Consider the following 13,025-nt stretch of genomic DNA (forward strand, 5'->3'; position numbering starts at 1 on the left):
CCGACATGAGAATAACCTAAAGGAGACAAAGCATCTATGATATTATCAACCATCACACTAATCTTTCTGTTATCTGTCTATCCATTCACATTGCAATCCCCAAAACCACAAATTGCAATAACCACATTCTTGGAAAACTAATACCTTTTACTGCAATTTAAACTCAATTCACAAGGCAATCCCCAATACTATGTACAATGCCTAGATATGGTCACCCTCCACCTCGAGAGAAAACATTTTCTTTTTCAATTAGCGCTGGAGATAAATCCTGAAGGAAGAATGACTATATCAAATGGGGGAATCCTGAAATTTTTTTTCATCAACTCACTGAAAGATAAACAATCCAACCACTTTGAAAGAACTCATAAGACTAAGAAGGTTCTTATTTGCCATGTTCTCTTCGGGTCTAGAATCACTAAGACCGCCCGAGTTATATAGTACAAGGCTCATTAAGTTCTGGGGGAAATTAATTTTAATACTTATAACCCCAGAATATTTGCAGGAAGCAGCTCCTGAACAACTACAGATCATCATTGAATTCTCTGAGAAAAGTGCACACTAAAATATGGAAGCCAATCAATTGTAAGGTATGACGCACATATGCTTAAAATATTCAAAACCACAAAAAAATTGATACCAAAACATAGCTATAGATGTTTCAGGCATCATAGACTGAGTTACTATTATTGGTTGAAAAGAAGTAAACAGTCATTCAAGATAGCAGATAAAGAGTTCATATTTCCCATGATGTTTGTCTGCCTCTTTTTGGCACCTTCTGTACAACTTCATGTCAAGTGAACGTGAAGATTGTTACTAATCAATATCTAGAATAAAAGTAAACCTCGTACACATGCAAATACAATAAAAGTTATATAAAGTACAGTAGTTCTAAACTATCTATGAGGGAGGGTCATTGAATGTATCCATGTGTGTGGGTGTTAGAGAGAGAGAGAGAGAGAGAGAGAGAGAGTATTTATCAACTTAACCAAAATTCGTAAAATCAAGACTTGTGCAGTATTTAAAAAAAAAAAAGACATATGGAAAATATAAGCTACCATGATATGGAAGCAATAATCTTCAACAAATAAAGAGTGCTCCCATTTCATTTTACTCGAGACATCTAATATGCATATCATTACAAATAGCATCAGAGATGCTAAAGTCTGAAGAGCAGCAACTTATAAACTTTAGGGACATGAAACAAAAATTGCAGGAGGGACCAACTCAAAATCGATATTTACTTGGAACTTACCTAGATATAATTTACTTAAAGAGCCCTAAACATTTCTCAAGACACTCTTCCAAGAAAACTCAGTCTGAATCCGAAGGGATGGCATTCCAAGATTTACACAAGACATATACATTAGGATGCCCTCCAAGAAAGCAATAGAACTCATACTGCACCGCAGAGGATCCTTTTTATATCATATACCTGCATTGCTTTATTTTATGGTCCGACATAAGATAATAGCAGACATAAGAGAAGAGCCACACTAACCCCACTTTTTCTCGGACAAAGAAATGAGCTGCAAGTAGAGGAATCACCCAGTCAGTCACCACAGACAAACAAACTGCCAACATAATTATGAAAATTATTATTCTCAACAGATTTCAAATATATTAGTCTGTTGTCTACAATAAACGAATTGACAATATCCATTCAGTTACATAGCATGAGCATAAAATGGAAAAAGTCAACAATTCAAGGGCACTCAAATGCATAGCGATAGAGGCTTCTACTCTTTCATTATTGTAGAAACCACGTAGAGTTTTCAGCCTATACAAGTAAAACTAATAAGAGAAGGGATAAATAGGGAGGAAATTTTGGTAACCTGTCGAGCAACCTGGGCCAATCGCCGATTGTCACGAGAGGACTCCCTTGCCTTCGGCTGGACCTGCAAAGTGCATTTCTTCTCTGTGGTCCTTGTCTTTTTTGAATTACTCTTCCTTTCATGGAGTATAATTTCATTCTCGATAGCAAAGTCTTTCTTCTTGCGCTTTCTCCGAAAGGTATACTTTAGCACCCTATCATTCCCACCTTCAACAGGTTTAATGGATTCCTCATTATGATATTCAGAAATCTTTGGTGGAACTTGATTCTCCACCGGGCAAACAACATCAAGATCTTTAGTTTCCATTAGAGATTTGTCCACAGTAGGAATACCAGAATCATTAGTCTTCCCATCAATTAAAATCTTGTTATCAAGCAATTCACAATTCTCATTCTCAGCTCGATCCACAAGATCATCAATGGACATAACAGGTGCCTCTGCTTTACCCTCTTCGACAGAATCCCTTTCTTTTTCAGATTGGGAGGCTGAGTCTTCTGCACTCTCTTTAATAACAACCTGAGCCAAGTTATCCTTGAAAGCAATCAGATTGCTTTGCGAGGATGAAGAAGGTTTCAAGGGAAGAGGGCAAGCAGTTTCATCAACTGCCTCAACTTGATCAAAGAGTGCCCCAACATGAGCACTTTTGACATAATTACGCCGTCCCTTTCGCCTTCTTGAAGAAACCCTGTGGAAGAACTTTCTGGCTTTCCCTTTCTCAGGACTTTGTACTGACTTCTCTAAGTCCATGAGTGGAGTTGGGTTCTGAAATGAAGGGGAAGTGACGCTAACCTCTGGTTTGATTTGCCCTTGCTCCTTGAGTACCATTTCATCACTCAAAGAATGGGAGCATTTATTGTCGTTCCCCCCGGGTTTGGATACAATAAAATTTTGATCATATGCACGGATTCGTTGTGTGCACCCATTTTTGAATAGCTCAGGTTCCTTGTTCCCCATAATTATCGAAGCAAAATCTGGGCCATTGGGATGAACACAATCAGCCACAGTTGAATTGTCCAGTAATAAAGTCTCAGTGGTTGAATTCCTACATAACAAGGTGCCGTCTGTGATCCTTGGGTCAAAGTTGGCCACTTTGGTATTACTATCAAGAGTGAGTGAATAGGAAACTGATGTTCCAAGCATTTCTTCATTGCATTTAGCTTGAGCAGCCTTTCCTTTCGAAGTCTGCTCATCCAATGGCCCACTGATCTTGCCAAGTCCTTCAGATGAAATCTTCATCCTGAGTTCACTTACAGTGTCATTTGCATCCTTGAGCTGAGCCTCGAGTTCTTGAATCCTTTTTCTCTGTCCCAGTGACACTCTCTCTGATTCAGCAATCTGAAAATGGGAACAACCACTTAATGATTAAGAAAAACGAGAAAGATAGAGAAAAGTACGCAGCCATTCATGTCAAACTGGCTAGCATAAATCAGCCTAGGTTCAAAAACCAATAGAACAGTTTTACAGTTGACAGGTGATTTTCAAAGCTATCCAAGGTATGGGTAGTGGACAGTGAGGACTAATACAATGCTGTTAACGTAAGTAGAAAATTTGATGAGCAAATATTCTACTCTTAGAATCAGAGTCCCCCATACCGAGGAACTTCTGTGGCATATTTTTTAAACAAAGCAACAGAACAATGGAAAGAAATGAGTGGGAAAAATAGAAATAAATTACAGACATATTTTCAACTTCCAAAGTTGAGAAGCATTCAAAAGACCAGTACCAAATGTTACAGAGCACAGGATTAACCCATTGTCAAGTATCCATTAAAGCGCAAATCAAGTCAAAAGAGTGGAAAAAAACCAATCTTGGGATATTATGGAAAGAATAGGGGGCAATGGAGCCTCACTTAAAAAAATGCACCCATTGTTTCCCAAACCAGAAGAAAAAAGGAGAAACCATGAGAGGAACAAGAATCAGACAACAGAGTTGGGAACAATATGAAGTAAAGGAATAATCTTTCTATCAATTATCAAAACACGTCAAAAAAACGATTAAAAAAAAAGCGAAAGATGAAGATGGGAGCGAGCTTTAATGGATGTAAAGGTTCTGATATGAACATTGAAAGAATCACAGAGGCCAAAAAGAAAAAGATGGTTTTTCATTACGAGTAATTGCAGAGAGAAAGAAGGGGGTAACTGACCTTGGAGACCATGGCTTGCTTGAAGCGAAGGATCATGGAGAGAGCCTCTTCTTTGGTGGCTGCCAAGTCTTGTTGAAAGCGCAGAGCCTTGCGCTCAGAGACCAGAATCCTCGCAGCTGCTCCTTTAGCCATGCCATGGACTATATCAGAAGAAGCCTGGTTCAGAGCCGCCATCATCTGTGGCTCCATCTCCATAGCTTCTGCTCTCTCTCTCTACCTTCAACCACCCTCCCAATAAGACTCTCGCTCTTCTTCTCATTTAGAAACCACCATCATTAAGCAAAGAAGCAGCCATTCAACCTGCTCATAACCTTTTACTGTTGCAACCGAAACTGGAGGAGTTTCGCATAGAGAGAAGAAGCAGGGCCTAGAGAGAGAGTTTTTCGGGTTCTTATTGTCTTTCAACACACGCCCAAAGTGGTTGTTGGGTGACTGTAGAGAGAGAAAGGAATACCTCTCTCTCATTTCTTAGAGAGAAAAAGTAGAGAGAGAAAGGAAGTACCTCTCTCTCTCTCTCTCTCTCAATTCTTTCATCCTGCCCTTTCACAGCGGTTTCTCGTTAGGAAATAACTAATAGAAATGAAGGGTAGTATCGGGAAAGAAAGACCCAAGTCGTTCGCGCTGGGGATTTCATTTCTTCAAATATTTCGAAACTGGCCCTTGGGTTAACTAATTATTACCAACTTGAAGGAAGACAGCTAGGTAACGGCCCTTCTTTATGGAAATGGCGCAAGTACCCTTTTAAAGATAATTGATAAATTATCAAAAATATCACTTTATTTTATTTTTAAAGGGTGAGGTTTGCATAAGGCTGCAACCTCAAAAAATTAAAGTAAGATGAACCTTTAAATTTTATATGAATTTAATAAAAAATTTTAGGGTGGCCTGGTAATTTACTTTTATCTCTAATAATGAAATTTTAAACTCCAAAAATAGTTTAAATAGAGTAGATTTTTAAAAATATGAAAATCTTGAAAATGAATGGTTCAGATGATGTGTTACAAGATACACTATCTTTAGAACTCATGATCATTTTTCTTTTCAGTATTCATACATGTAGATATCGAGATGATAAATTAGAAGGTTTTTCAATATCAAAACAACCTTTTGCGGTGGATTTTTGACGTGCACCTTAATTCTACAACCTTATACATTTTTTTTTCATTTTAAAATTCAAAAGATGCTTTATTTTCCTCAAACTTACCCATACTTACTTTTTAAATAACTTTTTTAACTCTTAAAATGACCCTCTACAGACCTATTTGGTTTGTAAGGCCTCATTACAAACTGATACATCAGAAAGAGTAGTACCACCTTTGGCAAGGAAATCTGCCAAGGCATTCGCCTCCCTATAAACTTACCCATACTTACTCTTTTTGATTGCCTTGGCATGGATGCTTTTTTTTTTTTGATAGAAAGTTCACTACATTTTATTGATCTAGAATGAAATTACAGATTCTTAAATTGATACATCAGAAAGAGTAGTACCACCTTTGGCAAGGAAATCTGCCAAGGCATTCGCCTCCCTATAAACATGAACAAAGGAAATAGAGAGGGAAGCGAATAAATCCAAGATTTGCAACAGCACGGTTTCAGTTCCCACGGGAGAATCCCACAATATCACATTAAGAGAATCCCCTTTTAGAATGAACTCATGCCCCAATTTCCTATCCACAGTAGTATGCAAATCAAAAAGAAGGGCAGAGAGTTCAGCAAAGTTAACAGTCTGAAAACCAAGAGGACCTGCATAAGAAAGAACCATATTTCCATTCCAATCTCAAATTACTCATCCAAAGCCAGATACACCCGGGTTGCCTATCGAGCTGTCATCGAAATTTAATTTCTGTTGCGGTGACAACCATCTCCCTATAGGCCTACATCTGGTGATATCACCTAAATTTCTTCTAATATCTAATTCAGTGATATCCTGCCCCCCCGGAGTAATCGAAAGAAAAGACCAAATGCAGTGCAGAATTCTATCCAAGACCTTTTCACAAGACAAAGTCACCCTTTCGAAGACTCTCTTATTCCTCTCTTTCCAAATTTCCTAAAGAATAACTCCTCTAAATATTTTCCAAGGAATAGCCCCCATCTTCGGAAATAGAACCGAGAGGCCCTCTATTATCCCTACTACTGAGAGGGGTATTACCAATACAACTCCCAACTTCACGAAAAACCATCTCCAAATATGGCTAGCAAAGGTACAATGTAGGAATAGATGGTTATCTAACTCCCCATTCTCCTTACAAAAGAGGCAAATATTTGGTAAAATCTTTCTATGCTTAATGAGATTATCAATAGTGAGCACTCGATCTTGGGCCGCCAACAACAAAAATCCTTGAACCTTCAAAGGAAGAGGCCACTTCCAAGTCCTAGCAAGAATAAGCATATACTATCTTAACCTATCGTGAAAGAGCAAATAATGCATGGATTTTTAACCAAAAAAAGGCCATTTTTATCAATTTCCCACACCAGTTCATCATTTGCATTCAAAGGAATATAAACATCTTCCAGCATCTTAAGAAGGTCAAAAAGTTAAGAGAAGAGCAAATCAGGAATTCTATTATATGGAAGATCTATATTCCAGACTATTTGGTACCTCGGCATGTAATTGGCTGAGACAGATGCGTCTTGATTAACCAATATTTGAAAAAGCAATGGGAAAAGTAATTTCAGTGAAGAATCCCCTACCCATTTGTGATGCTAAAAGGAGATATTAATTCCATTGCCTATACACCTTCTAATATCTCTATGGATGAGTCCTTTATACAACTGAATAGCCTTCCAACAAGCTGATATACTTGAGGTTCCTCTCATTGTCCCTAGCCACATGCCGAATTTATCAACACCATACTTTGAAATGAGCACATCGTACCAGAGATGGTTTTTGAGAGTCAGACTCCTCCACCACCATTTGCATAGCAGAGCAGAATTAACCAACTTGATCTTTCTGATGCTAAGGCCTCCTTCCTCCCTTGGTGGGCAAACCCTATCCCATCGCAGAAGGTGGAGCCTTTTCTTATCTAAAGGAAGTTCCTCATCATAGACTCAATCTCCTGTCAATTTTTTACATAGAAAGCACAGCAGAGCTTCCATTGGTCCAAGTGTATTTAGCCCCTACTATTGGATAATCAATAAGAGCATTTTCTTCAATAAAACAATTGAATAAACGCATCGAAGGAAAAATAGAACCCCCCAGCAAGACTTTCTTCTTGCCATCTTGTAAAATTAAAATCGCCCCATTACAAATAGGAAATTGAAACAGTGCAATAACCTCCGACATGTCAGAAACAAAACAAACTTTTTGAGCTGAAGTTTGTGGTCCATAAACATTCATGGGCCCCCATTGGAAATCAGCTTGAGGACCCACAAAGCCAACAAGTAAGAAAAAGTCTTTTTTAACAACTGAAAAGGAAAGCAAAATAAATGGGTCTCATAAAATCCAAATCCCCCTTGACTGTCCTACTGCATCAATACCCACAAAGTCTACTGCTCTATGACCCCACACCTCCCTAACCCCAGACAAAGTAGGGTTAGGGAGTTTGGTTTCTTGCAAATTAGAGCAGTAGGTCTATATTTACCTACAAGAAACAAAACACCTTTTTTTCTTTTGGGATCACCAAGACCCCTTACGTTCCAAGACAATACTAACATAAGAAATTAAGCTTGAGAAGAACCTGAGCCATCCTCCTTTGGCCCAAAATAGAATTCTTCAAGCAGCAGTGCCTTCTTTATAGCTTCCCCATCACTCTCCTCCGATGACGATGAACAAGAAGAGGACTCGACCTCATTAAGTTCCACGTCTCTGGTCACCACACCACCTGCATTAGCCTGTTTTCCACATGCAATTAGTCTCGCAGACGATCGCATGCCCTTCACAGGGCTTTTACCCCTCTTCTTCTTAGATGCTACGTCCTTCATGTGAGTAACATCAGAGACACCCCCATCCCTAGCACCATGATTTTGCTTCTTCAACCAGCCCCTCTGGATTTTTTCCGCCTTAAGCTTCTCCATAAGATCCTTAAAAACGACCCCTATGGGAAGGTCGAAGTCCGTACCGCTATCAAACACCATAGAACTCACTACTTCTTTAGTTGCCTTACTGTCATCGTCCAGCAAAGGATTTGGTGCATAATCATGTCCTTCATCAGCGTGATCATCATCCGCCTCTGAGAAGTCTGGCTTAACCTTGGAGAGCAAAGGCTGCTCCTCCCTGATAATAGAGAGTGGGGTAGCATCCTCTGAGTTCAAAGTAGCTAGAGCTAGATTTCAATCTTTCGGAAGATTGTTCTCCTCCTCAGTAGAGGTCACCACAGGTTCTACATTCTCGTTTGCCTCCATCTCCTCAATTGGCTCGACATCCTCTTCTATAACTACCAAAGCCAGAGTGTTAATCGCAACTGGATCAAAAGGCAGTCGTTGAGAGATGTGCTTCTTCCTGACAGCCCTGAGAAAACACAATGGATACATGGCAATGAGAAGAGCAAACACTACCTGAGATGCCACTTCATGTCTCTGCATCTCTCTCAAAAGTGCTTCCCCTTTGCTAGACTTCCCGATGGAATTTTTCGCTCTAAGCTGCAATAAGGGAGATAAGGAAAAACTTTAGATAGCAAACCTTCACCGCCTCTTACCGCCAATGACAAGACAGCCCAATTACATAGTATTGTCGAGTACAACAAGCCCTATAAACCCGTAACTTTATCCTGACAGCCCGATGACCCTTCCACTCCCTCATCATCAATCCCGTCGACTTTACATCCTATTTCCTTCATGACTTTATTCGGTAGCCCCTCAAATACCTTACTTGGACCCTCAGCAAACCTCCGTAGACTTTCAAGCAAGTCAATATATGTTGGTTGTAACGCAGGCGTAGAAGGCGCTAAACATCCAGTTGGGATCCACCGTTTCTTTACTTTTAAAATTTGAAATTTCCTTGTAGAGTGCCTAAACTTTCGGGGCTGTTCCTATTATTTGAGGAAGCACCCAAGTGGATGCTTAGGGATTTAGGACCAAGGAGCTTTACATGTCTACAAGTTCTATAAATAGTTATTTCAGACATTAAAAAAAGGAAAAAGTTTATATAAGGATGCAACCTTATAATGTAGAACTATGGATGGACCTAAAAAATCCATCGAAAAAGTTAGTTTTAATGTTGAAAAACCCTTTGATTGATCATCTCGACATTGAGATGTATGATTATGAAAAATAAAAAGATTTTAAGTCTTAAAAATAGTGCATTTTACAACATATTATCTACACCGTCCATTTTCAAGATTTTCATATGTTTATATATCTACTTGATTTCAACCATTTTTGAAATGTAAAATTTTATAATTAGATAAAAAAATAGATTTTGAGATAATCCTAAGAACATTTTACAACAAAATTATATATCATGATAAAATTTGAAGGTGCACCTTACCTCTACACCTGCGGATGCATCTGTATGTAAACTGCACCCTTAAAAAAAAAACAAAGGTGAAAATATGATATGGGCGTAATTTGAAGAAAATAAGGTATTTTTCAATTTTTTGAAAAATAAAGGGGCACTTTTTATAATTTCCCCAAATAACTCTATGTTTTTTTTTCACTCTAAAGTATATTATGGTTGGAAAAGTGTTATTACAGTTTTGTATCAAGGTTCAAGCAAGGTTACATACATGGATATAATAGAGGTGTTCACAACTAAATACAAGAGAGTCTAAAATGAAATCCCTTATGATTTAAACTTAAAAAACCAAACAATTAAATTTCAATAGAGAATAGTGGGGTCCGTTGAATTACAATGTTAGAGAAGATGGATGTGTACAAATAGATCTTCTCCTCACACACCATTAGTAGAGATGGCTTGAAATAGCGTAAAAAACCAAACGACACTAGGAAACAGAAAAAAAAAGAGTTAAAATTAAATCAAAAGTAAATAAAAAAATAAAACTTACTTGAACACAGGGTAGTTGACTAGAGATTTCGGAAACCCAAAATTGAGACCCATATCAAACTATGGGTTGATTTACTCCACTCTCCTTCTCTTTTCTTGAAGAATTTGTATATGATGCATGTTCTTTCTAGGATTTTTATTTTGCTTATTGTAGACACTCTATTTTGAAATTGGCTAATTTACCCTATTTTTTTTTTTTTAAATCTCAAAAAAACTTAGAAATGCCTAGTAAACCCCTAGGGACCAGGTTATCCCAGTACACCCTAGACAATCTTTCCTATAGTCCATAGTTTCTTTGAACCATGATCCTAGCCTTCCACAACACCATAGAGAATCCATTAAGAATCCTAAAAATATAGGAAATCATCTTAAAAATCCAATTAGTTATCTTACAAAATCAAAAAATAGAAAAATGACTTAGGATAAGGGATTTACAGATAAATCTGATAAAAAAACAATAAGATTTGAGTTCAAAATGTGGAAGGAATCAAAATCTCGAAATTCTAGCCACCTTGGGTTTATACGCAACAGTGCGGATCTAGCCCCAAAACCCTAAACATTGCGGTTTGATATGTCTAAGCCCTAGGAACTTGAAAATTCTACCGATTAAAATTCAGAAACCCTAGACACCATGTAGTGTAGCATCTGAGCTAGTTTTTCCCAAATGACAAGTTTTGCAGCATCTAAATCCTTTTGATTAGTTAAATCAAAATTGTCAGAAGAAAATAGTGAGATGATTCTTAAACCAACTTGGAATTGACATTCGAATCCTTTATAAGGGTTCTATTACGGGTCATTCACAGAAGAGCACACCTAATTTTAGATCTAGACTCAATTTTAGAGAAAATCCTAAAATTAAACCCTATTTTGCAAACCCTAATTTCAAAGAATAAACCCTAGCTTAGGTCATCTTAACCTTAGCCCTAGAGCCTTATCCTTCAAAGCCTAGATCCCAAAAACCATGATCCTAGATCCATGTTACAAAAACCCTAGTTCAATTCAACCTCTTTGAACTATCCATAGTCAAGATTTCCAATAAATTTTAGAAAAATAATTCAACCAAGTTCAAAGAGAAAAAGTAAAGGTAAAATGTGTAAATAACCCGCGGTCATGATATAAGCGGCATCCTCCAATTTAGATGTCATGGGCAACTAGCCTAGTTAGGTAAGTTTCATTTCCTTTCTTCTTTAATTTTTTATTATGTTTAATTAGATTTAACTTGTTGTGCATTTCCTTTATTTTTTTAAATTTTTGGTAAAAAGATCAGGGTGACACTGTTGGTGATTTAAAAGAAAATTGGCCTACACTAGTTGGCCTTTAAGTCCTAATTTGATTGTCCATGCAATTTCTATCAAATTTTAAATTAACTAGTTTTATAGCAATAGATCGGGGGATTTCAGGCTTGAAATTATCTAGTTTCGTGCTGTAAATAGTTTGGCGCCTACTATGAGCCACTCAAGCTTGTTTTTTCTCCAAAAATATGCTTTTCTTTCCTATTATTTATGTAATTTTCATATCAGAAGTCCAAAAAATAGTATTAAACCAGTTTTGAGACCTAGAGTCATCTAGCTCTAGTCAATCCAGACGCTACAAAACACGTCTGGTTGGATGCCTCGATCTCGCCTCCTAGGATCTGGGTGATCGGGTGACATGTATCTCGGGTTAGGAAGACCCGGGACCTGAGATCTCTCTCTCAAGAACCTTGTTCACAAAACAAGGGCAGGTGCCCAATTAGTGAGAGAGGAATTTTAAACATGAGGTGGGGACCAACCTCACCTGGGTCCGTGACTTACTCTGGTTCACTCGTGTGGGCACACTCTTAGATCACGACAGAAAGCCCCCTAACTACTTAGCTGGTTCGGAATCGCCTCCCTTGACCTGCAATCTCCTTGTGTTCTGCATAACCCTATCATAGTTAATTTGCAAGACAAGTGGGCCGAGGGCCCCACCCTTGTCTTAGGGCAATGCACATTCATATGGCGGAGAAAATGAAAAGTTAGGGTGATGAAGAAGAGGGTTTGAAAAAAGAGAGAAAAGAGAAGAGGACTTGACAAGGAGATGAGACTAGCATGATAGCTGGACCAGTACAGTGACTGACTCGGAGTGGTAGCAAGACGGGCACGGTAACTCAGACCGGCACGACGATAGTACTACTCGAAACCAAGGCCAATATGACTGTCCTAATCTGATTTGGAAGCAAGATGGCCATGATGCTTAGGACCAGCACGACGACAATACTGCTCGACAACCAGACTACTATGACAGTGCTAGACTGAGTCTATCCTTTAGTCAAGCAAGGAGAGAATAAAAGAGAAGAAAAGAGAACGAAGGAGGAAGGTCTCGACGGCGTTAGGCATCGCCACCCGCAGCCGTGGAGTAATAGTGTCACGGCTCCTGGACGACGTTGGACACTGTTGCTCACAGTGAAAGGGCGAGCAGTGAACTGCAGACGATGTTAACCATCGCCGTCAGCAACATGAGAAGGCAGCACGACCCCTTTGCGGGTGGTGAGAGGTATTGCGGTCTGTGATAAGCAAGGGCACAAAAGAAGCTTACGGACGTCGATAGGCATCGTCGCGACCCTTCACAGGTGGCGATAGGCATCGTTGTCTGCGATAAGCACAGGGCGCAAGAGAAGCCCACAGACGACGATCGGTACAGAGCTCACAAAAGAAGCTTGAGGACGGTAATAGGCACAAAGCACACGAAATAAGTTTATAGACGACGATAAGCATTGTTGTGACCCTTCGTGGGTAGCGATAGGTATCGCCGTCTACGATAGGTGCGCAACAAGGTGAGGGTGGTGATGGGCAGCGCCCGCCGTCTGTAACCCATGAGAAGAGAGAAAGATGGTTCACGATCGGTGATACACATCGCCGTGTGTGAACCATGTTGAGGGAAAGAGACGAACAATGAGGAGATTGAGGCTCACGCATGATGCTGCTATTGCCATGCACGACCTGCGAAGTCACAAGAGGGAGAAGGAAAAAAGTCGCATGCATGACACTGCCACCACTATGCATGGCCTCTAACAAAGACTCAGACGAAGAGGAAGCAGAAGGAGAGAGAGAAGAAGAGAGAAAAGAAAATCAGAGAGAGAAGAAGGGAA

General features: G+C 39.1%; 1 protein-coding gene across 1 annotated transcript; it reads right to left on the reverse strand.

The window, feature by feature from the left end:
- Nucleotides 1-1,076: 1,076 nt before the first annotated feature.
- On the reverse strand, nucleotides 1,077-4,334 carry LOC18438840 (uncharacterized). The gene is made up of 3 exons (XM_006849016.4): nucleotides 3,976-4,334; nucleotides 1,833-3,167; nucleotides 1,077-1,526 (listed from the first exon to the last, which is right to left on the reverse strand). Exons 1-3 carry the CDS (start codon nucleotides 4,168-4,170, stop codon nucleotides 1,494-1,496), a joined length of 1,563 nt encoding a protein of 520 aa, XP_006849079.2. The 5' UTR covers nucleotides 4,171-4,334; the 3' UTR covers nucleotides 1,077-1,493.
- Between the last annotated feature and the right edge of the window lie 8,691 nt (nucleotides 4,335-13,025).

Source organism: Amborella trichopoda, chromosome 10 (assembly GCF_054954075.1).
Source record: "Amborella trichopoda isolate Santa Cruz 75 chromosome 10, AtrichopodaSantaCruz75HAP2 v2.0, whole genome shotgun sequence".
Classification (NCBI taxonomy): Eukaryota; Viridiplantae; Streptophyta; class Magnoliopsida; order Amborellales; family Amborellaceae; genus Amborella; species Amborella trichopoda.